This window comes from Xiphophorus couchianus, chromosome 16 (assembly GCF_001444195.1).
Source record: "Xiphophorus couchianus chromosome 16, X_couchianus-1.0, whole genome shotgun sequence".
NCBI lineage: Eukaryota > Metazoa > Chordata > Actinopteri > Cyprinodontiformes > Poeciliidae > Xiphophorus > Xiphophorus couchianus.
The window spans coordinates 5,840,994-5,865,930 of record NC_040243.1 but is presented as its reverse complement, the minus strand read 5'-3'; the positions used below and the strand labels follow the sequence as shown (position 1 = coordinate 5,865,930).

The 24,937-nt window shown below is 38.0% G+C and overlaps 1 protein-coding gene across 5 annotated transcripts in view; it reads left to right on the top strand.

Moving 5' to 3' along the window:
• The window catches only part of cacnb1 (calcium channel, voltage-dependent, beta 1 subunit), a 45,612-nt gene extending 22,116 nt beyond the window's left edge, over positions 1-23,496 (top strand). For 2 of the 5 annotated variants that reach the window (XM_028042465.1, XM_028042470.1), the window contains 13 exons: positions 2,086-2,205; positions 2,318-2,440; positions 4,235-4,371; positions 5,136-5,203; positions 7,456-7,616; positions 11,270-11,350; positions 11,438-11,496; positions 12,149-12,258; positions 14,494-14,502; positions 16,724-16,875; positions 17,459-17,554; positions 18,335-18,520; positions 21,044-23,496. In XM_028042465.1, the coding sequence (XP_027898266.1) occupies positions 2,086-2,205; positions 2,318-2,440; positions 4,235-4,371; positions 5,136-5,203; positions 7,456-7,616; positions 11,270-11,350; positions 11,438-11,496; positions 12,149-12,258; positions 14,494-14,502; positions 16,724-16,875; positions 17,459-17,554; positions 18,335-18,520; positions 21,044-21,583 (1,842 nt within the window). In that variant the 3' untranslated portion in view covers positions 21,584-23,496. Of the gene's footprint in view, positions 1-2,085; positions 2,206-2,317; positions 2,441-4,234; positions 4,372-5,135; positions 5,204-7,455; positions 7,617-7,962; positions 7,992-11,269; positions 11,351-11,437; positions 11,497-12,148; positions 12,259-14,493; positions 14,503-16,723; positions 16,876-17,458; positions 17,555-18,334; positions 18,521-21,043 lie in introns of all 5 variants that reach the window. The other 3 variants (XM_028042468.1, XM_028042467.1, XM_028042469.1) reach the window with 3 other exon arrangements.
• Positions 23,497-24,937: the final 1,441 nt, after the last annotated feature.

Here is a 24,937-nt window from a genome sequence, read left to right as displayed (position 1 = left end):
CATATGGCGTATGTCATCCATGTGCATTCTCAGAACTAATTTAAAAAGCCTACACCTAGTGAGTCACTTCTTCTGCCTGGTACATTCAGCTGTCCCGCATTCTTGTCACTACCTCCTACAAAGCGGCAAGCAGCCTGTCATCTAAAAAAAAATACACAAAAAGAAAAAATAAAAGTGGGACGGTTATATAAATTGAACACTCAAACTCTTCAAAAGCTGAGGAGTGTGTTGGGGCCAGGCAGCTTTTTATCCTGTCATGCTTGTCTGTATCAGGGTCAGCAGGGGAGAGTCAAGTTACAGCGCATGAGTGGTAGATGTGATGGAAACTTTAGCCACTTCATGAGAATTTTATATCCTAGCTGATATCATAAAGAGTCCCCAGTCCATGTATTGTCCGTACTTGAGGCACCCACACATTGAATCCCTTGTGCATTTGGAGGAAGGTCTGAGACCTTGTGTACTCTGTCACTCACTTGTTATGCATCATTTCCACCTCTGATTGATTAGAGTCAGCTTACAAGCAATATGAACATACAGCAACATGTGTTGCTGTATGTCAACATATGTTGACCTCAGGTCAACATATGTTGACCTGAGGCCGGCTTTATAGAATAGAATAGAATAGAATAGAATAGAATAGAAGTACTTTATTCATCCCAGCAGGGAAATTACTTCGCAGTTACAGCATAGAGAGACAAGACACAATAACAACTACCACTGAGTAGTAGTAGTAGATAAACTAAATAATAAAAAATAAAATATAAAATGCTATGAATTGTGAAAATATAAAATGCTGTTAATATAAAAAAGCAATTTAGAGCAGTCCTTGCAAAGATTCAAAAAAATGCAGATATGTATATTTAAATATACTGTATGTGCAGCAAGTGTGCCACAGTGCAGTTGTGCAAAATTGGATTGATTAGTGCAGAACAATGATTTAGCTTTTATTGTACAGTGAGATGGCATGTGGCAGGAAGGATTTCCTGTATCTGTCCCTACGACAGCAGAGCTGGAGCAGTCTGTGTGAGAAGGTGCTCCGCTGTCTGTCCACTATGTTACTGCTCAGGACAAGAAGGTTTTCAGTGCTTTCTGAATTTAATGGCACTTTTTATATAGAACCTTGAAATCTTTTAAAGCAACATCAACGTTTCACACTAAACTTGTTTGAAAAATGAAATATTTCGTTAAGGTTTAATTCATTGGAGGAAAAAATTTTGAATATTTTAATATCATAGCAACTGTTTTCATATCATAGTAATAATAGTAATTGTTTCCAGAAAATCACAATTACAAGTACCCAGTGCTGGGTACAACTCTGCTAATCCACTAGCTAGCTTTTTTCATTTAGCGCGTTTGCTAATTTTGATTAGCTTTCCCTATATTAACTTTTCTAATTCTAAAGCGCTAAAATTTACATGGCTGTTTTGTAAACTTTTAGTTTAACATAGTTTGATATCTGTGTTGAAGTTAACCATTAAGAATTTTTCAAGTAGCGGTTTATATTTATGCTCTTATTTTGAAGTGGTTGAAGACTGTTTATGTCACTTCCTCTCCTTGTGTTCTCGCTCTTAACTTTTCTTTAAACCATAAATAAACCGGGATAAATAAAACATAAACAGTAGAAAGCAAGATGTAAATTACAGAGCATATAAATATCTTTTAAGGGCAGATATAATTTGAATTAAAATTAGCGCTTTAGCATTAGCTTCTGCTAAACATAGTGTTGGTGTAGTGCTTTAACAAATTCATCTCTTGCTCTTGTTGAACAACAGGAACAAGATATAAGTTATATCTTGATGTTAATAAATATTTTTTACCCTACTCAATGAATATTTTTAATTTAAAGGGTGGTTTATCATTTTTGGATGTGAGATTATGCTAATGTAATGAAAGGATGTTAACCAGGAGCACCATTACATGTTGAAGCAACGAGTTCAAAGCACATCACAAGAGAAAATAGAAGGGAAAGAAGCATACATGTTATCTTAGTCTGGTTTTTCTTGCTAACAAGGTGTGATTCCCAGTTATTGTCTTCTTGTTAAATATGTTTTTCTCACCTATTTTTTAATTAACTGTGAATTTCAGGGCTCTGCAGACTCCTACACCAGCCGGCCGTCGGACTCAGACGTGTCCCTGGAGGAGGATCCCGAGGCTCTGAGGAAAGAGGCCGACAGACAGGCTCTTGCCACGCTTGAGAAAGCAAAGGTCAGTCATCACTGGGATGATGTTTTGGCCCTGGTTAACCTGTGTGCCTTGAAATCTGGACAACTCCCAGCATGCTAGTGTCTAATACCTGCTTCTGATGTTGTTATTCCAGACCAAACCAGTGGCATTTGCTGTGCGCACCAACGTTGGTTACAACCCAGGGCCTAACGATGATGTTCCTGTGCAGGGCATGGCCATTTCCTTCGAAGCCAAAGACTTCCTGCATATTAAAGAGGTTTGGACGTCGCCTACAGTCTCTATTCACCAGAGAACACACAAAGACCACAAAACTGTGGTCTTTGTACCTGAGTCCTCAACTGTAATCTAAAGGTAAAACCGCGGTGTCAGAGCAGCCTGGATGACACACAGAAAGGCTTCAGGCTCCTCTGCCACAAAAGAAACTTGCAGTGATGGTGGGTGGAAAGCCAATGAGGTTTTCTGCTTGCTGCATCGCGCTGCACAGCCACGCTCCATTGAAACCATGGCAGGCCATGTGTGGGTGTTGGTAGCAACACAGCCTGCATTGCAGTAAGAAATAGGTCCAGAGCAAAAAAATAAAAAAATACACAAAATTCTCATATTTCATGTTTATATGGTGCAGAGTGCTGCTTATAAGTCTCAAGTTACCAATGAGTCATATTTTCTTCATATTTTCCACCCAGGGAACCAAACCTTCAAACTTTAAAGTGGTCTTAATGAATAGCTCTTCATGCTTTCTGAAGAGCTTTTGAAGTTTTCTTTACAAAAGTTGCTTTTTCACATTTATTAAACCACTTAACTCTGACCTAATAATCATCTTGGCAGTAAAAAGGACTCCTAAATTTAGCATTTCGTCCATACTTAACACTTCATAAAGTAATTTTTCTTTTCATTTATTCATTTAAATAAACAAAACCTCCACAATTTTACAAAGATAATATAGTATTTGAGCACCTACAGTATATGGTTGTTCTTAATCATATAATAACTAAGATTTCTCATATTTTTTATTTAATCACATGCTTCACAAATGGGAAAGTAAAAATATTGGATTTTAGATGCTCTAAAAGGCAACTAAAGTTCACAGAACAACTTTGGAAGGGTGTCAGAAACCTTGAAGATCATATTAAATGACAGCAAAATAAAGCGAAAACAAAGTCGCCCTTGATCAGCTGTTTTTACTGCTGTATGTGCTGAAAAAGACAAGTATTTTGTTGTTGACTTGTCAACCAGAAATTACTTGCTGCATTCTTTTTGTCTGTGCAGGAGGCTCCACTTCTGCTTTTCAAGGTGTATAGTTGTATAATTGCTCATCTGTTTGCAGCCATCTTTACGTTGGAGTAGGCCTGTCGCAATAAGCAATAAATCGCATGATGAATTAAAACAAGCTCAATCATTTTAATTTGCATAATTTATCGATTTTGTCTTTTTTATCTCTTTTTTACCAAAAAGTGGATGATAAAAAACTTCAATCTGGTGCTTTTTTGAAGGACAATTTTGTTTACACAAACTTCATAATTCATTTTATTTGTTGTTTCTGTTGTTTTGTTTATGTATTTTGCATATTTAAAACATCTACCAATTCCAGTGTTAAATGTTCATTAGAATTTAAAGTTTATTGATCTCTGAGAATGTGTTCTTACATTATTATGCCATTAGTTATATTAGTTTAAAACAACAATATTACCGTTTACCGCAATAACTTCTGGGACAATTTATTGCCTAGCAAAATTTGTTATTGTGACAGGAGTGTTATTATGTAGAAGTGTAAACATTGAGTTGGGGGGAGAAGGGCATGGCAAGCAGCAGCTTATTTGGATTTAAAGTGACAGAGACCCTAAAACAACTCAAAATAGGAAAAGTTAGCAGACTATAATCTTATTATCTAAGAATGATTTTGTGCTAAAAATGTAATGAACATGTTTCGCATAGGCCATAGATATTCTAACCTGTTCATGGAACTATATTAGGCCACCTTTAAATTTTGATGGCTATATCATGCTTTACTCATCAATGTGTGCTGATATCTCACTGTGTGCCGTATGCGTAGAAATACAACAATGACTGGTGGATTGGACGCCTGGTGAAGGAGGGCTGTGAGGTGGGCTTCATTCCCAGCCCGGTCAAGCTGGAGAACACCCGCCTGCTGCAGGAGCAGCGGATGAGACAAAATCGGCTCAGCTCCAGGTAACGGCGAAAGGTCCTCTGTGTCTACACTACCAGCAGCGCAAACAACATCCCTGCTTTTCAAAAAAGGGGTCAAACATGAATCACTCCTGATCCACTAGGCTCTGTAAAACACACCAAAATAGACTCTAAGCAAAGCTGTGAGTCACTTTATTACTCTGAACTTCTTCAGTACATACACACACACACCCGGCTTCTTTTGTTGCCGTCTTTACAGACATTTGCTAGGAAGTTGGCAGTAAGTTAATGCTTTTTGGTGTATGGAAACTGTAATGTTTTAAAACCCTTCAGAATGTAATGTCATAAATCAGAAGGCTCTGCCCCTCCGCTAGCAATCCCTGCCAAGCCCAGCCCGTCACCTAGCAATCTCAGCCCAGCCCGTCACCTAGCAACCCCAGCTGAGTTCCATGCCATTTGGCTAGCTGGTTTTAAACTTGCTAGAAAAGGCAAGTGATTTGTTGTTGATTTACCATCCAGAAACCTATAGTACTTCTGCTTTCCAAAGATGTATAGTTGTATAATTACTCATCCTTTTTCACCCATTTTCACTTGAAAGTGTAAACGTTGAGGTAGGGCAGCAGTTTATTTGGATTTAAAGTGATAGGAGGCCCTAAAACTGAAACCTTTAATTATCTAAGAATAGTTTTATGCAAAATATGTAATGAACATGTTTTGTATTTAGCCCATAAACATATCGTAACCTGTTCAAGGAAACATAGTTAACTTTAAAACACAACAAATTTTACTTCCTTGTACTTTTACAGTAAATCTGGAGGAAGCTCGAGTCTGGATGTTGCCGTAGGAACCCGCAGGCCTACCCCGCCAGGAACAGGTAAGATCAAACAAACAACCTGCTGTGTTTGCAATCCTGAATCAAGGAATAGTCAAATGAGACGGCTGCTTGATTCTTTAGATGAAGATTTTAATAATTAGCTAGTTATTCAAGCATGAAATGAATCATGGCATGTCTCAGCGGATTCCTCAGAAAAGTGTAAGAGGTCTTGGGAGGTCACTCATTAGCACTCAGGATGCGACTGAAATAGAGACGAGAACAAGCTACGCTCATTAGAGCTGTTAAGTATGTCTGGCTTTGTGTGAGTCTGCATCCCTGTGTCTCTGTAGCTGAAACAAAAATAAATCAACACAAACAATTGTTGTTTACTTTAACTGTATTTGTCAAATGGAGGTTCATACCTCTAAAACTGCAGTACATTTTCTCAAGATCGGCACGAATTTCATGTTGATTCGGAGATTTTAATCTTTTTTCTTTCTTTTTTTTCAATGATCATACAACAAACAACTTCAAGCAAACATTTTATCTAATCCACAAACTCCTGTAATTATTCTGGCTGGATTTGCTAAAAATAGCAAATGCAGCTCCAATTCAAATAAACTTGACAAATGAACATATTCATTTGGATAAACTTAATTCAGTCACTTCTAACTAGTTGAAGCCATTTATCTTTTTTCAATGTCTTTGACTACACTTAGCAGAATTGGAGTGAATTTAAACTGGTTGGCTTCCAGTATGAACAGAATTTAGGGAAGTATAATTTAAGGAATTGTTGACTTAAAACAAGCTCCTATGTCTTGCTGAGAAGTTACTTGTAAGTTAGTTTTGTCTGATTTCAAGTGTACCAAAATATTTGCACTAGAAACTAGACCAAAAATACTTGGTAGAATTTTGTGTTTTTGCAGTGATGCACTCTATTCACTGCAGATTAATTACATGCAACTTAAACACAACCCAAGGTAACACTCCAAGCAGGATTGGGTCTCAGGTATTTGAAACTAGAAGTGGCGTGGAATATTCATATTAAATGGAGATACGTACAAACAAAAATGTAAAAAATGTGTTGCTTTTGGGAAATAATTTCAGTTGTATTTTGTATAATCATTGCAAACTGGAGAAAGGATGACTATTCAAATGCAAGCATACACCTAAACCCTCCTGAAATGATGAAATTACATAAAGTGTGGCATTTTTGTAAGTTATCTATTCAGGTTCTAATCAGAAAGTTGTTGCATTCCATAATCTACCTTAAGCAAGTGGATTATTTCACATTTCCGGTTTCCTTTGTTTCCAGCATGTTATATAAATACGGTACACATTAACATTCAGTTCACAGAGCTAGCCAAATTCCAGGTTGACCCTCTAAAACAAGGCCCCCACCATGACACCATCGCTTAGCTTGATTTCTTTTCTTCTGTAGTTTACTTTCTCTCAGTTCCTTTCACAGCTCCTCCTGTTTCCCACTTCTTTCACATCGACACTTCAAGTTTAGCTACTTTCACACTGAATTCACCTTCTCTGCTATTCTCGCTATTACACCTGACATCTGCAGCGTGCCGTGTGGTGATCTGTTGTGTTCTTTTTTCTTTCTTTTTTTGTTAAAATCATTTTTTCTGTCACAGCTTATTTCATCTTCTGCCTCCCTCTTGATGTCTCTCATGCTTTTTTCCTCCTTTCACTTGCTGCGTTTCCATTACAAATGAGCGTTGATATTTGTCAACATTCTGCTAATGTAGACACAATTCTGCAGTTGTGGTGTTTCCATTAAATAAGAAATGGAATGAAAATCACATGTGAATAAAAATGATAGATTATGATAAATATGCATAATTCAGTCCAAAAAACCCCTGCTGTCTAAGTATGCGGCTAATTGTAGCCAGCGATTTTACAGAAAAGATGCAAATGACAACTTTTTTTTTAAAAAGTGCGATGCTGTGAGACAAAAAAAGACCATCATCCTCCTGCTACTTCTTGTCGTCTTCTTTGTAACACCTGGCTGTTGATCATGCGGGAAAAAAATTCATTTCAGTTTTGCAAACTACATCTATTTTGATACAGCTGGGAAAAATCCACATCACAGCGCAGAAACGTTTTCATCAAAAAACATGTTGTTTTTTTTCAAAATTGGCCTGTTTCCATTAAGCAAATTTTTTTTCTGAATTTCAACTTGCTCAATTCTGTGGTCAACGGAAACGCAGCTAGTGTCTCTCTATTATTTTCTCCTTTTTCTTTGCTTTTCTTCATCCTGCTTTCTCCTCCTTCTCTGTCCGAACTGTCCACTCAAACAATAGCTCCCGTGGACACATCCACAGCAGCCTTTGACGTTGACCCTCTCGACCTTGATGCCGAGGAGCCCCATGAGTCCCAGGGTGACCCTCGCTCCCCCAAGGGCATCTCTGGCAGCATAACTTCCCCCCAGGCCAACGCCCACCGCCTACCCTTCTTTAAGAAGGTAACACTAAGGAAGACTGGATAGGGACGTCTTGTTGCCTTCCTCCTCCAACATTCCTGAACTTGACCTCTGAGAGGAAACCGGAGTTAACCTCTCTACCTCTGCTCCTTGTTTTTCACTAACTGCTTGCACTTTAACCATCCCGGCTGCTACTCTGTCTCCCAAATCTGACCCTGTTTGGCCCTAAAAGGCTCCTTCTCGAGGCTGTAATGCTGAGAATGTGTAAACTCTCTAATAATAAAACTTCTCCTCCTCTGCTGTTTCTCTAATCTGAACCTGTTATTAACTAAACATGCTTTTGTGCTTTTTTTGTCTCTTTTTGCTTGTGTGTGGAATGATGCTGTAGGTGGCCCGGCTAAACAGAAACAGAAGTCGGTGAGTGTTTGTTCTTGACACTAACATCTAACTCGGGGGGTGTCCAAAGTGCGGATTGGGGGCCATTTGTGGCCCTTCAGTTGAATTTGTTAGGCCCCCACCCGCAGTGTAGGGATGATAGAAATTTGACCCTTTTTACTGATGCAGATCAATCAAGGTGAAATTATTACGTAATTGTCTTACAATGGAAAGTGTAAAGTACAACACAAATTATAGTTAAGACTTTTACTAAAAAGCCGACTTTGCTCAAGAGGATCAGAACCACTGAAAAAAAAAAGAGTTCAGACTATAAACTTTTCTGAGAGAAAAAGGCATAATTTCTTCTTCTTTTTTCAGTGACCCTAATCATCTTCCATAGAACCCAATTAAATTGTTGTTATTCAGTTTATTAAACTTGGATGAATATGGCATTGTGTTTTGATATAAACCCAAATCCTGTTCTTATTTTGAGAATAAATTTGTTCAATTGAGCCAAAATAATTTGAAAACTAGGCGCCTTTCTTTTAATACAGCAAATCTAATTTAAGTTATGGATCTATATCGAATAACAACCCTTTCCTACAAAAAAACAATTGAATGGATAAAATCGGACTACTTAATTTTTTTAACTGTCTTGGCCCTTGAGTACTTTTGACTCAAAAAGTTTGGACACCCCTGCTCTAACATCTAATCATGTCATTCTTTATCCTCTGCATGGAGCAGCCTTTAGCGGCTATTCAACTGTTTATTCGGTCTCTTTATAAAAAAAGAAGAGGAAAATAATCCATGGAGAGGCTTTTAACTCATGTTGACGCCTCTGTCATTTCCCCTGAGTCAGTATCACTGGCATCAGCGTGCAGGTGCAGGGCCTCGTTAATCAGAGAGCAGCTGTAATGCATCCCGACATGCTTTCATTCCCATTTATGATACCTGATGTGAGTGACAGTCAGTCATGCTTCTCTGTGTAATTTCTGCCCATCAAGAGCTTTCATGAGGTTATTTCAGCTGTGAGAGCAATGGGCAACATTTATGTTTGCTGTCATCGACGCGCCCTCCAGCCCTGGTAAAGATGTGGATGCAGGAATAACAGAGATGTTTTTCATTATTACGTCATGTGTGCTAAAATTAGAGACACCTCTGCTCTTTATACTTAGACTTTTAATGAAGCAATGATTGTTAAATTAAATAAAGGTTGATTTTGTTTTGTTTGAATAATCATTTCAAACCCTCTCCTGCTAAAAGTCTCTGTTTTCTCATCAGATTTTCTTGAATTTTTTAATTTTCTCTTAGGATTTGTTGCGTATTTTTTTATTTGCTTTGGAAATTATAGGAAAAGCATTGTCTCAAATAAAATCTAATTTGCCAAAAGGCTTTAAAAATCCAGAGCTTGAAATATTTTATACAACAGAGTATAAAATATCCATTGTATAAATATATGACCATAATTAGAAAACATTAAAAAAAAAGAAGATGACAAGAATATAGTCATAGTATTACAAAAAAGTCATAATATTACTAGAATAAATTGTACGAGAATAAATAATACAAGAATGAAGTCATTGTTTAGAGCATAAAGTCGTAATATTATGACTTTATTCTTAATTTTTTATTTTCTTAGCATGACCCTAATATTCTGTCATCATTTTAGGTTTTTCCATTTATTATTATTTTTATTATTATTATTGAAATAACAAAAAAATCTGAACAGTATACAGCAGCTGAGGGTAGTTTACATCAAGTAAAGTTTAAATTGGGGTACAAATTATGTTCTGGATTCCTTGAGTTTCATCAGATTTTTATTTAAAATCTCCCGGCGTTCATGGATGCAAACAACAGAAACAGGCCCACAGTACCACAGGTCCTCCACTTTACTTAACAGTGATAATGAGATAATTTTGCAATTAGAGAATTTCTTATGCTGTTTGAGTGTTTGTTGCTGTGAAAATCTCAAAATTAGTGTCATTGGGTAAAGTCCCAGACACATTTATGAATCTGGACTGTAATAAAAAAACCCAAAGCTAATTAAGTAGAGCAATGAGAAGCTTTTATGCTGGAGTCGAATTGCTGTAGGCCTTCTTCCCAAATGTTATTTATTTTTTAATTCATGTATGATGTAAGCTATTAATCGAGCTAAAGCTCTAAATTGTGCGCTATCCCTGCTTTAGTCATGATCAACCAGTGCAGCTGATGTTTTCAGCTCTCCAGCTTTGCCCTCTTTATTGGCAAGAACCATTTGGACATTTTTACACCATGTATTTTGGGCTGGTGAATAGAAATGAGGTGAAACGATCTTCCGTTGTTCAGGTTTATGTAATGTAATGTTTGAACAGGTCGCTCTAGTGCTTTCTGATGCCTGAAGTGTTGTAGCAGCACACAGAGGAGTGGGCACGCTTGGAATAAAAATCCACGAAGGGAAATAAATTTCATCCGGTTTCATCGTTATCAGAGAATACAGGATAGGTAGTCTGGTTTTACCAAAAATTAAAGGTATAAAACACTTGTGACTGCTTGTATAGTTAAGGTCAGATTCTGATCTCATTGAAATGTTGTGTGGCTATATAGATATAGATTTGTTTTATAATGCAAAATTCACATTTTGTACTTTTCATACTTCCATTTGGGTCTCTACTGCTTCTAAAAATATTCCAAGCACTTAAAAAAAACACTCAGCTGTTTTTTCGCAATAAGTTAATGTTTTGTATAGCCCATAGACCAACCTTAACTTAATTTATGCAAGGAAGAATAATAAATGAGTAAGAAAATGAGTAAGAAAAAAGGCTTATTTTTGTTGTTTAATAGTAATTAAATAACTTTCTTTTCCAGAGATAAATAAAACATAAGGTTAGACATCAATATGTGAACACTTCTTAATGGAGAGCTGAATATTTAATGGGGTGCCCTAATTTTTTCACATGACTGTAGTAGCAATTAGTAATGTAATATGACTGCTGCAACTGTTCCCATCTATAACAGAAGGAGGGAAGTGTGAAGTTTGACGTCTGTGTTTGGAGCCACGGCGCGGTCACGAGAGCTCTCCTGACACTCACGCTGGCGTCTGGTTTAATTATGAACGCATTAATTATGGAGTCAAGGAAATATAGGACAGTGCTCTGAGTTCAAAAATCAATCCCTCCCTCTGAACACCCAGACACTTAATAAAACAAATGGACTCCATCGTCTGAGACTCGCCATCCATCACTGCGACCTCTCTCATAAGGAGGGGACGGATTTATGTGTGAGCGTGAGTCTGAGTTAGCTTTGGTTCTGTCCAATTCTGATGTTCTCTTTCCCTGGGTAAGATGGAGCATGTTCCTCCATACGACGTGGTTCCCTCCATGAGACCCATCATCCTCGTTGGACCCTCACTAAAAGGCTATGAGGTAAGGAAGGAAACGAAGCAATGGCTGCTAATTTAAGCCTAAATTCAGGTCTTTTCTATGTTCTTCATGTCTGATTTTGCTCCCTAGGTGACAGATATGATGCAGAAAGCACTCTTTGACTTTCTGAAACACAAGTTTGAGGGCAGGTAAGACATGCAAAACCCATTATTAACAATGAGAAACCTCCCTCTTATTTAGGGCTGAAATGATTAATCAGATTAATAGTGATGATTGAATCATTAAAATAATTGTCAACTAATTTAGTAATCGATTAAACATTAACTGAATTCACAAAGAAGCCAACATATTCAGAGCAGTAACTTAGCCTGCAGAATAATCTGCAGAATGTGCCAATTTTTTATCTGATTAATCAGATTAGTCGTGATGAAACAATTATTTAAATAATCATCAACTCATTTAATAATTGATTAATCATTAACTGGACTCAAAAAGAGGCCAACATATTCTGAGCAGTAATAAAGCCTGCAGAATAATCTGCAGAATGTGCCAATTTTCATCTGATTAATTGATTAAACAAACTAATCGGATTAATCGTCAACTAATTTACAAATTGGTTAATCATTTACTGAAGTTTAAAGGCTCAAAAAAAGGCTATTTGTTGGGGGGGAAAACATATTCAGAATGGTAATTAAACCAAAACTGTACATAATCTGTAAATCAGCAAATTGTGCCAATTTTTTTTACCAGATTAAGCAATTAATCATGAGAATAATTGATAGATTAATCGAATGCTGGCCCTACTCAGATAAAATCAGGATGTATTGTTGTTTTTTTTAGGATATCTATTACACGCGTGACAGCAGACATCTCTCTGGCCAAACGCTCAGTCCTCAACAACCCCAGTAAACACACCATCATCGAGCGCTCCAGTACCCGCTCCAGTTTGGGTAAGACTGCCTTTTTTTATATCCGAAGAGGAAAAAAGCTATTAGGAAAATGTAGGATTTTTCTCTCAAGGTGAAATGATGCAACATAAAGTAAATATCAGAATATGTCTATCCATTGTGTTTTGTTGCCCAGCATCTTTCACTATCTGTGTTTACATCTGTGTTTTTATTTATATAGAAATTTTTTTTAAAGAAAGGATAAGGACTCCATTTTTGATTAGAAATTAAACCCAAATTACCTTTAAGTAAAAACGTATTGGTGCATTTTATTTTTTTGTTACTGATAGGTATTTTCCTTTCGAACCTACATAAAAGAAAGAACCACAGACAACGTATATGAATTTCATGTATAGCTTTTGCAAAAGGAGAAGGCTTTGAGAACTCTTGGGAGAAGGCTCTGAGAACCTTTTCTCCGAGGAATCCACAGAGCATTCTGGGCTCCCTTACAACGGCTCCTGTTTTTATTGTCTAAGAAGGACAGGCAAGGGGGCAGTCAGGAAAAACAACAGAGGTCGTAAAGCTTCTAAACCAAACATTTAACAACCCAGGTCCAGATGTGATATCTGATCAAAGGTCTGAGCCCGGTTCAAATCTCGGTCAATACTGTCAAGAAAACAAAATACGACTGCTCACAGGTGGTTACTAAATTAGGGGGTGTTCTTGCAAAAGGGTTTAAAGTCTGAGAAACTCAGTGTTATCTATTTCTCGTAAAGTTGAACAGACAGTAGTGACCTCCAGGTCATTTAAAGAAGAGAACACTTTAAACAGAAAATCACAAAGATCTATAGACTTAATGTGAACTAGAGTACGAAAATAAAATGATAATACTAAAAAATCTCTAACAGTTACTTTTCAGACAACACAGATGGTGGGCTTGTTAAAATTTAAAATATCAACAGATTTAATTTGTTATTTCTGTCCACAAATCATTTAAAATCATCCAGTTTTACTTTGATGAGATCTGAACAACAGCTTATTAGTTGAAAGCTGTAAACATTGAAACAATTGTTCAGAATTTCTGAAGTGTGGGTTCTCTTAAATAAGTATAAGGAGTCAATATTTTACATGCTTTAGTAAGATTTTATCATATAATCGTCATTTATTTATGCAGAAAAGGTGGTAAGCTCAACATCTTTCATATATGTCACAGATTATTTTATTTCAACCAAAATGTAAAACAAATTCTGTTTTTTTTTAAATGTTGGTTAGTGAGAGAGATCAACATTTACTAAAAAATTTATTTAGATCCATTCACCTTTGATCCTCATTTGTATCTAGATGTAGACATGATTGGAGTTGCTGCCGTGTGATTGGCTGAATCTTAATTTGTGTTAACGAGCAATTCAATAAAATCTGAGGTATTTAATAAAGTGGGCGGTTATCGTAGTTAATCAAAATAATCTAAAACCTAAGTTATAATGATGATGGCTATAATTATGTAGTAATCAGAACATAGCAACAGCTTAGTTTGTAGTAGTTATTTATGAAAACACTATTTTATGAACCTTTAAACCATGATAACCTAATTTATTGTTAATATTTTTACACAAGAAATACAGGAAAAGAGGAGTGTATTATCAGGGATGCATAAATGGAGATAATTGTTAAATGTGTACATTTTCAAAGCTTTAATTTTATCTTTTACACCCAGTTTTGGTTGCATTTATTTATTTTTTCAAACAAATTTTATTAAGATCTATTGTGTGTAACTTTAATACAAGACTAGTAAAAGCCTGATCAGTGCATCTGTTGTCACAATTTAACTATTTTGAATCAAATTTTTTACACAAAAAAGAATATAATAAATAGAATTAACACTTTAGGAATACCGTGGGACAAGAGAGGCTTAAAAAATAAAAATTTCTTGAGATGCGTAGGGTAAGAAAGTAGTGGGAAATAATCTTTGATACTTCTGTAAAGATTTTCACCACCCAACAACAAGGTGAGCGAAAAAAGCTAGATTTTTTTCAGGGAATGTTTTCCTTCCTGTTTGAGGTGACACAGACCAGAACTTCCTGTTTGTAGATGCAGTTAGACGGTAGAAATGAGCAGAGCATGGACTTCAAGCATCACTGTTTGTCATCTAAAGACCTAGAAGCTTTTATTCCAGCTCTGACTGAGTCTGATCCAGCATCCTCTCTCTTTTCATCCTGTCTTTTCTGCCCTTCGCCCATCCTCCTCTCCCACCGCCCATCATTCTCCTCCTCCTCCTCCTCCTCTGTCTTTTTGACTCAGACGTACTGGGTACGTATGCTCCCCTCGCAACAAAACAATGAAGCCCCTCTCCCTCTGCCTTTTTTTTTTCTCCTAACTATATTCATAATATGCTTATATTCATCTTCGCCTGTCTGCCTGTCTGCTTGCCTGTCAGTTTCTCTGTTCCTCATACTTTTTTGTGACAGCCTGTAGTCAGGGAAAGAATACAAAACCCAAGCAGGACGAGACCAGCAGAAGCAGAGGGAAGCTATAAAAAGGCGCATCTAACCTTAAGTTTTGACCCGTAATTCTACAACTATTTTATATGTCTGCAATCACACCACTGGATCTTCCTTTATTAACTCATGGTAGAGGAGTAGGTTTATCTCAGCAGTCAAATGTATAAAATCACAGTCTTTGTTGCAGTTAATGAAAGCTTTGCCTGCTCTTTCTTTATACGAGCTAAAGTTCAGACTTCTTATCAACATGCAGAGACCCTGTTTGGCCTCTAGCTGTAGTTTTCCATTGCTCAGCCACTGTAATGTGTGCGCACGGCGTCGCTTTGCCTCTTTGTTATCTCCCTCTGCCACTAGGTTTGCAGCACCCTGACTTTCAACCAAGCAGGCGAGGAGTTTATTCACGTTTTTGGTTTTTAATCTCTCCCCTTCAACAGGCCATTTAAGAAGCAGTGCTAAGTTCTGTAAGGGTGTTTTCACACCCAATAGTCCAATAGACTCAGTTTGTTTGGGGGCCAAAATTACCACATTTGTTACATTTCTAGCAGGTGCGTTTCGCTTTCTCACTGCACTGTGTCAAAAGAACCAAACCATTTGAAAACACTATTTCCCGTCTCATCTGTGGTGGCACTGCACCAAAAACTACTCAAGAAAACGACACAAAAACTTCTGAAAAAGACACTAAGTGTCAAACTCAAGGCCCAGAGGCCAAATCTGGCCTGCTGTGACGTTTTATGTGGTCCGATAGACTCCAAATTATATCACTAAGTCCTTCCAGTCTTTCACAAATCCACAATATTCACACAAAATCATCAGATCCCCACAATCTTTCTGATTTTACTTCAAATTCTTCTCAAAATTGGTCAAAAATATTGAGTTTAAATGACTGCTGTCTCAGCTTTACTTGATATCAAGTTAATGTCAAGTTATAGTCTGTGATTGACACGGCGAGTACTAAAACGTCACATTTTACATCATAGATTAGCACAAATATTGTAAAAATTCCTTGCAAATATTTCTGACTGTGATTTTGATTACAAATAAAACACAAATATTAATATTTTAACAGTTTTATTAATACATTCTGGAACAACTGTCCCTTTAATTCATATTTTTGATATGGCACAAAATGAAAATGAGTTTGACACCTCTGCACTAAATGCAAACAAAAATGGAGGAGCGTCAGATTTTAGCAATTGTAGGATTTATTTTCTGTTTCTGGCAAAAGGCATCAAGCCATTTCTCCTGCTAGTGCCAGACTGACGCATTTGTTTTGGTTGTATTTACCCAGAATGCCCTGCAGTGTAGTTCACTTCCTGCTTTTGGAGCGGTTTCTGGGCCGCTTGGCATTCACATATGCATTTGAACCGCAACAAACCTAAATTAAATTTTTTAGGTGGATCAAAGTTTGCTTTTTTTGGTACGCATCAGAGTTCAGACTTAGTAGGCAAACAAACTAGACTTCAATTAAAGCAAACTAAATGCACTCTGAGGAACAATAAAAGCATCGTGCACAAGCTTTCCACAGACTTGAATGGTCCACATGGCAGAATACGTCCTAACAAAATGATGTTTCATGCTTTTATTTTTCTCTTCATGTTTCTGTTTTAGTGACAAATTGTGGCCTTATTGCAAGCTCCTCAAAGCACCACAGGCACCTCATTTCTAAGCGCCTCGTTCTATGGCAGCCTTGAATTAATAATGATCAAAACAACTTACAAAAACTCAAAATATCTGAAGGGGGCAAATGAATGAGGATGCTGCAGCACTCCATTTAGCTTGGCATAAATGGAACTTTAACTATGGTCCAAACCAATTTACATGCCTGGAAGCTTGTTTTTTTGTTTGTTTTGTTTTTCACAAATAATTCAACATGCATGAGTAGTTACTAACATTGCAGTTATGTACTTGTGCACAAGTTATAGAAACTCTGTGTTGTTAAAGAGAGATGCTGTTCTTCAAAGAAGTCTTATTTATGATTTTTTTTTTTGTTTTGTTTTTTCGTTGTTTTTTTTTGCTTCCTGGGTTTTCAGCTGAAGTGCAGAGTGAGATTGAACGTATCTTTGAGTTGGCTCGAACACTCCAGCTTGTTGCGTTGGATGCAGACACCATCAACCATCCCTCTCAGCTGGCCAAGACCTCCCTGGCTCCCATTATTGTTTACATCAAAATAGCCTCACCCAAGGTAAGAGCAGATGTTATTTACAATATTTCATGTTAAGTTTTCATTAGAGCGATCATGCGGAGTGCTTATAATCAACAAGTGTCTTACTTGCAGTAGTGTCATTACCTAGCAACCCCAGTCAAGCTCACTCAAGTTACCTAGCAACCCAACTGAAGCTCTAGCACATTTAATGAGCTGGTTTTACTGCTTTTTGCGTTTTACAATGGCTGCTAGAAAAGACAAGTGTTTTGTTGTTCACTTACCTTTTAGAAACCACTGCTGCATTCTTGTTGGTTGTGCAGGTGGCTCCAGTTCTGCTTTTCAAAGGAGCTCAACATAATCAGGCCTGACTAGACTAAAATCTCATTATCTAAGATGTAATGGACATGTTTTGTTTAGGCTGTGTGCCTTCCCTAACCTGTTCCAAGAAGCACAATAAGTCACCTTCAAGACCATTATTACATTTGGATGAAATAGAGACATCTGGCTGCACATTTGACTTTCCTGTTAGCTTGGCTACGTTATTAGAATTTTGATGCATGATACCTAAGTTGAGCAAGTGGCAATTGTTTTGTCATTCAACTGTGTTATCAATTCCCTGCAGGTTCTCCAGAGACTCATTAAATCCAGAGGGAAATCCCAGGCCAAACATCTGAATGTGCAGATGGTGGCAGCTGACAAGCTAGCTCAATGTCCACCTGTGAGTTCCGCTTTGTGTTCCTCCTACTTTCTCATTTTGCTGTCACATATACAGTACAGACCAAATGTTTGGACACACCTTCTAATTCAATGGGTTTTCTTTATTTTCATGACTATTTATAAGGCAATAAATCCCACTTATTAACCTGACAGGGCAGGTTGACCTATGAAGTGAAAACCATTTCAGGTGACGACCTCTTGAAGCTCATCAAGAAAATGCAGAGTGTGTGCAAAGCAGTAATCACAGCAAAAGGTTGCTACTTTGAAGAAACTAGAATATAAGGGGTATTTTCAGTTGTTTTACACTTTTTTGTTTAGTGCATATTTCCACATGTGTTATTCATAGTTTTGATGCCTTCAGTGTGAATCTACAATGTCAATAGTCATGAAAATAAAGGAAACTCATTGAATTAAAAGGTGTGTCCAAACTTTTGGTCTGTACTGTATATTAGTTTAGTACATCTCTATCTGAATATATTTTTTCATATATATTTTTTTCCAACATAATGACAATTTTAACAAATATGTAAAAAGTTTTTTTTAAAAAAGTAACATTTACATACTGCAGCTTTAAAGAAACATACTATAACCCTTTTCTAAAGTTAGCAACAGCACTAAAGTGTCAAAAACAAAAATGATATCTGCCCAGCACTGGTAACTGGTATTATGAGTGCTACCTGTGTGGATAATTCGACCCTCTGCAGCCTGCAGTGCATCTAAACTGTGTAAATTTGTGACGGTTGCTGTAGATCTTGACTCTTTAAAATTAACAACTTCATAGGAGCTGTTTGACATCATCCTGGATGAGAACCAGCTGGAGGACGCATGCGAACACCTTGCAGACTACCTGGAGGCCTACTGGAAGGCGACACACCCGCCGAGCAGCAACCCTCCCAACCCTCTCCTGAACCGCACCATGGCCACGGCGGCCCTAGCTGCCTCCCCTGAGCCTGTCTCCAACCTGCAGGTACAGGTGCTCACCTCTCTGCGCAGAAATATGGATCTGTGGCCTGGCATGGACGGTGCAATGGCCGGCGAGGGGAAAGAGGAGGAGCATGCTGTCTGAAGTCCAGCAGCAAGGAGCGGGCTGTGGAGGGGCGCACTCCAGTGACTTGACCCAAATCCCACCTGAGCTCTGTAAACGTGAAGGAAGAGTGCCATGAAGCCCTGTTTATTCTGTACATAAAACACAGGACAGCAGCAAAGTACGAATGTTGGCGTATGGAGCAAATTTCTCACATATAAACAGCTAGTTTAAAAAGGCAGTATTATGTATTTTCAAGGAATATAACATCATTTTATGGCACAACTAAGTAACTATGTTGCTGTTTGTTGTTTTAAAATAATATATATATCAAACATGACTTGAACAAAATTGGACTTTGCAATTTAATGCCTTGAAATTGGGCTTCTGTCTCTTTAAAAACTCCTGCTCTTTCTGAAACTCCGCCTTCAGGAAGTCATCACAACATTGCTCTTCTATTAACCCCATAACAAAGTTTGTATCTCAATGTACTTCATTTCATTGAGAAGTAGCTCGAATAATGAGCGCAGCAGATGTGCAGTTCCACCAGGTGTTTGCTAATTCCTGCTGGCTAGTCTGAAGGATTTGAGTGGAGCTGTTAGAAGGGCTGTTCTGTGAAATGGAAGCTTGGAAACTCGAAGACGGAGCTGCCTTGAAGGCGGAGCTAGATCCACCCAGGCATTTTGCACAACTGAATGGTTGCCATAGAGTCTAAAGGATTTCTCAAACATGCATAAACGAATCAAAGGAACACTTTGATGAGGGAATGACATTATAGCATGATGTCGAGCTGAAAAACGTTGATTTTACATAATACTGCCCCTCTAAGAACACCTAGAAGTAAAATGCTGTCTCCTCAAAACTGTGAAAGAGACCGGTCCAATCCCTCTGCCCTCGAAGCCCCTTCCATTGTAAAATAATATTTGCTGCCCCAGCCTTGCCCCAACCCCCACCCCCCTGTTAGCTCCGTGGCTTCGTTTCTCCTGCTCTGTGAGGAGAATCCACTTTACTGTCCTCCTCCTCTGTGTTGCCATGGTACCGGTCCTGAAAACAGCAAGTCATATCCGCCTCTTCAAATAGAAAGGGCTCGGTTTGGTGGAGGCCGTCTCTAACGCTCTGGCCAGTCCAATTGATCTGTAATTTGTGTAATTGGTTTTCTTGTTTCCTTTCAATCACTGCTGGTTACTCATTAACCGTAATAACCTGCAGCCTGAGTAGGAGCTTGGCTACTGCATGATAATGTAACACCTTGCAGATCTCTCTTATAGAACATAAGAAAACTATACTTACAAGAGAGAGAAGGTCAGAAAAACTACAAGTAGATATTTTTATTTACCTAAATCAGATTGAACATAAATATGATGCAGAGTTGGCCTGGATAAGATCAGGAAGGTGTTAGTGGGTATTTTGCTATGACATCAATCAGCCAGCAGGTGGCACTGATGCATTGGTATATTCTGTTCTCGTTGAAAAAGGTAAGTTTCATGAATTTAATCGACAAAATTAGCATGTGCAACTGAGTAAATGTAACACATGTTTGCACTTCAAACTGACAGTGCCTTGCAAAAGTATTCATACTGTTTCAATTTGTATTTGTCACTTTGCCACAAAGCTCAATGTTGAGGTAAAGTAAAGCAAGAGTTGAAACCTTTTATGCATATAAAAATCTGAAAAGTGTGGTACAGGGTGTATTCAGCAACCTGGCATCACTATGTAATGAAAACGGGAAGAGAAATATGATATTCCTTCCATTTTAAAAAGATGGGCTACTTTATGTTGGTCTGCCACTTTAAATTCCAATTTAATACATCGAAGTTTTGGTTGTAAAGTGACAAAATGTTAATAAAAACATCAACTATCCTGTTATGCTTCCATAAACTGGATAGTACAGATCTGCTGGCTATATTAGACATGTTCATTATATTTTTTGCACATTCTTTTTTAGATTTTTAAGATTTTAATCTGCTCAGTTTTGTCTATTTTGAGATTCTTTCAGATTAAGCTGTTTTAGGGCCTCTTGTCACTTTAAATCCAAATGAACTGCTGCAAACAAATGCTTAAGTATCAACCTTATGTCTTTGAAAAGGAGAAGTAGAGCCTCCTGCACAACCAACAGGAATATAGCAAGTGGTTTCTGGAAGGCAAGACAACAGCAAAACACTTCTTTTTTCCAAACAGCAAGAAACATTAACTTAGTGCCAAAAGATGTGTGAGTGTGTTTTTTAGCTCTTGGGCTGTTTAAGAAGCAGTTGAGACCCAAATGGAAGTTCAAAATGTCAATTTTGCTTAATGGGCTCCCTTTACATATTTTTGCAAGGTCATTGTAAAATGTGTGAGGACACTAAACAAAGAATTTTGTTTGTATGCTGATGTTGCTAACCCTGCTGGTTCTCTACTCACAGTTTGGTTTGCTGTTTGTGCATCTGCATGTCCTCTTTTGGTTTGCATGGGTGTGACTGGCTGCAGGGTCCGTACCTGGTTCACGGTGAACAGAAGCGCGAAGGGGGTCTCACAGAGTGCGGTGGGAGCAGCACCTTGCATAACTACGAGACAGACTTGGGTTCGAAGCCTCAGCAGCAGCACCAGCAGGAGGCTTACGTGCGCTCATCCCGCGGCCAGCTACGAGGGGTCAGCGGGAGAGGCCTTTCCCGGCAAGACACCTTCGACTCGGAGACCCAGGGCAGCCGAGACTCAGCCTACACTGAGGCCGGTGACTCCTGCATGGACATTGAGACTGATCCTTACGAAGAGCCCGACCCGTACCGAGGTGGTGGAGGCAGCCGCCTTCACCTGGCACAGCATCACGGTCGACAGGCCTCCTGGGAAGATGAAGGAGCCGAGCCGGATCAGGAAAACCTCAACCACCCTTCGATGCCGAGCCAGATGCAGCCTCATGGACGGGCCAAGCTGAGGGAGCGTTACTGCCAGGACCCTGTGGACACAGGGTCCAACATGAGCCGCAACAAGAACCAGGACGACTGGGGGAAGGATGTTTACATCCGCTGAGTGTTTGCTAGGAAGATGCAGACTGAGGACAGAGGGAGAGGGGAGGATTCTGGTGGTAAAGGAACTGAAGTGTGGGTTTGGGGCCACACCAGTCAGGCTTACAAAAATGTGTTTACATCCCAGTAAAATGTAAAGATATACGTCACCTGCCAGATGCCATTGTCATCAATTTCTTCTTGCAAATCCACTTATTTCTGTTCAGAAGAAAAAGTATAGATCTGTTTTGTTTTTCTTTTGTCAATACTGCATGAATATCATGGGTTTCTATGCTGACAGCACAAGTGATCTGTCTGACCCGATCTCTCCTTCAGTTGTAGAGTGTGAAGGCTGGTAGGACTGTGGTCTGTCATGTCTGTCCTCTGCAGTCTTAAACAGGGTCTAACGTCACTAGCCACGTTTCCATTACAAATGTGCGCAAATCTTCTATTCTGCTAATATCAACAAAAAAAAAGCAATTTCGCAATTGAGGCATTTCTGTAAAATAAAAACTGAAATTAAAATCACATGTGAATAAGCTCATTCAGGCGATAAGTCATAAAAAACCATGACAGAGGAGAGGTTGGAGTCTTATTTAGGCGCAAAAGAGATTCAGCACGTTTGAATGACACACCATTATTTATGAAGTGTGCCGATACACACTGTCGAAAAAGAAAACAAAACAAACCGTCGCTTCCTACCACTTCATGTCGTCTTCTTCGACGTTTCCTCCAGTAGTAACATCCGGCTGTAGATCACGTGACTCGTGTGACGCGAAAGACGTGCTTCGATAGCGCCAAAACTTTTCATCGGAAAACGTTAGTTTTTTTCGAAATTGGCGTGTTTATTTTTGTAATTTCATTTTGCAGAATTTTGTGTTTAATGGAAACGCAGCTAATGTTCCTATATGTATATTGTCAGGGTTTCTCTACATTTTTCGGAGTCACAGCTTTTCTCTTCCGGGACTTTCTCCCGTACTGGGGATCCAGAAGTCTTGAGTCTTTCACCGCCGCCTCTTTCTTATCACTCAGACCTTAAAAAGCTGATAGAGGAGTTGCCATATTTTAATCAAATTTAAATCGTCGCTACACTCATGACAGCTAGATCACAACAAAGATGTTTACTTCTTCTTCTTCTTCTTCTTCCCTGAGCTGGTTCAGCTTTCAGTATTCACCTGCGGCGCAACAACACTTGCAGTTGTGAGAATGAAGTGTCCTGCCTTAGTCGCTCTCACCCCTAAACACCTTTATTTCAAGAAACCTACAATCACAAGTGCCGGAATGTCTTGCCAAGCCATGTCCACCAGCGGGTGGGATGTCTTAACTCTTGTTACACTCGTTTTCATACCGTGTCTTTGTCTGTGTGTGTCTCCTGGCTAATCTGCAGCGTAGCCCAATTATCTTGTTTAATTCGCACCAGCCTCACCGACTGCATTTCAGGGCTATTGCTCACATAAAAAGTGTTTTTGTGTGTGAGGTTAATCACTCCCAGCTTCCACTTAAATTGCAACCTTGTCTGATATTACACTCCACTCCCTTCTTACTCCTAATTTCTGTCTGAATTTGTGTTTTTTTTTCTCTCTCCCTGTGAACATTTTGCTGTTCTTTTTAATCTTCAGCTTCTGTGACATAGTAGCAGGAGTATCATGATGTGGGGAGGGCGGGGGATAGGATCAAGTTTGGTCTTTACTGAGTTATCTATAATTGAGAATCCATGAATGTCTTAGGTGGGCTGCTTTAGCCCCCCTCTGTCTTCGGTTGAATAAATAAATATTAATGATCAGTAAATAATGTTATTGTTGCGTTATCGCAATTGTTAAAATTATAAGACGACATGTATCATTGGTGCCTAATTGTAGCTACATTTTGCTTTTTCTGCCTTTCATTTTTAATCTGTGGATAAATTCGTATTTTAATTAAAAATTTAATTTAAAAATGCCAGTGTCTCTTAGTCCACTGTTTTTAAAATTGGGGGCTTAAGGGGGCGCTAACAGGGCGTCAGAAAGTTACATGGAAGATGAGAAAGAAAAGGAATGCAATAAATTTATTAATAAATGTAATCTGCTTTTCAATCATTTTTAAAATACAATTTAAAATAACTGATAGAAGATTTAAAAAATTGCCTTTATTGACCTAAAGTGGGAATATTTAGGAAAGCTTTGTTATGCTCATCTTTCTTCACATTTAGCTGCAAAACACCTAAACTGTGGAGATTAAATAAAACATTACCTAGCAAGATCAGATTTAAAAAGTCATAATATATTACTTGATAAACATTTTCCACACAGAACTCATTGCCAACTAAAATCAGAAGGTATGGGGCAGTATTTATGCTAAATAAATGTAATAATGGATAAAATGAGAAAAAAAGTAAACTCAGTGTTTCTTTACATATTTTGTAGTATTGTCTCTGTGTTAGTTTAAGACTAAAGCTGAAAGGAAAACAAACTGATCACGTCTCATACTTGTCATGGAGCTTTGCTGGATACAGATATCATTTCCAAATTTCTTTTTAGGGGAGATAATAACCAAAAATAACAAAGTAGGCATCACACCAAACCAGGCAGGACTTAGATAAGAAGCACGTTCAGAGTGACGATATGCAGGATGTGGTATTTTTATCTGAGTAGAGTTTTTTTCATCTGCAGCCAGATGACATTACATGAGCGGAAACTGCAAAGTTGTGGTTTACATTTAAACGTTACCCTTACAACAGTGAGCCGAACAGCAGAAATGCAAACAGGATCTTTGTTTTGTTAGTTTCTTTCTTTATATATTTTTATTGAAAGTACTTCTTTGTTGTTGTTTTTGTTTTTTACTACATTCCAACAACAAACTCCATTGCGTTTTATTCAGATTTTAGGTACAGGTCTTCAAATCCAGGTTTCGAGGTTCAGTGTCCTGCAACTTTTAGATCCAACTCTCCCCCACCTGTGCTAAAACTGTCATTTGAAAGTAATTTTTTGCAAAAAAATTCCCTTTCACCTGGAAAACTATAAACAAAAAACAATTGTCTAATAAAATACAGAAGTATGATTTTTGTAGAAAAGGGAACTGCAAATCATCATACATCTGAAATGTGAATTTGAACAACATCCTGATTGTCTTCTATTATTTTTGCCTGGATTGCTTGTGCATATTCTTAGCAAGAAGACTGGGATATTGGTTGTTCATGCTTTGAAAAATATTTTTGCTTTATTTAGCCCAGTTTACCAAATGGGAGCACTTAATTTATCTTGATAAAAAAAAATCAGAGGACGTTTGTGGTCCGAATTACTATGAAATGGAAATACAGTAATATAAAAAAACATTAATAAAAAATATGCACTTTTTGTTCCAGCTCCAACTTTTAAATTACTTTTTTTTCTCCCAAAAATCA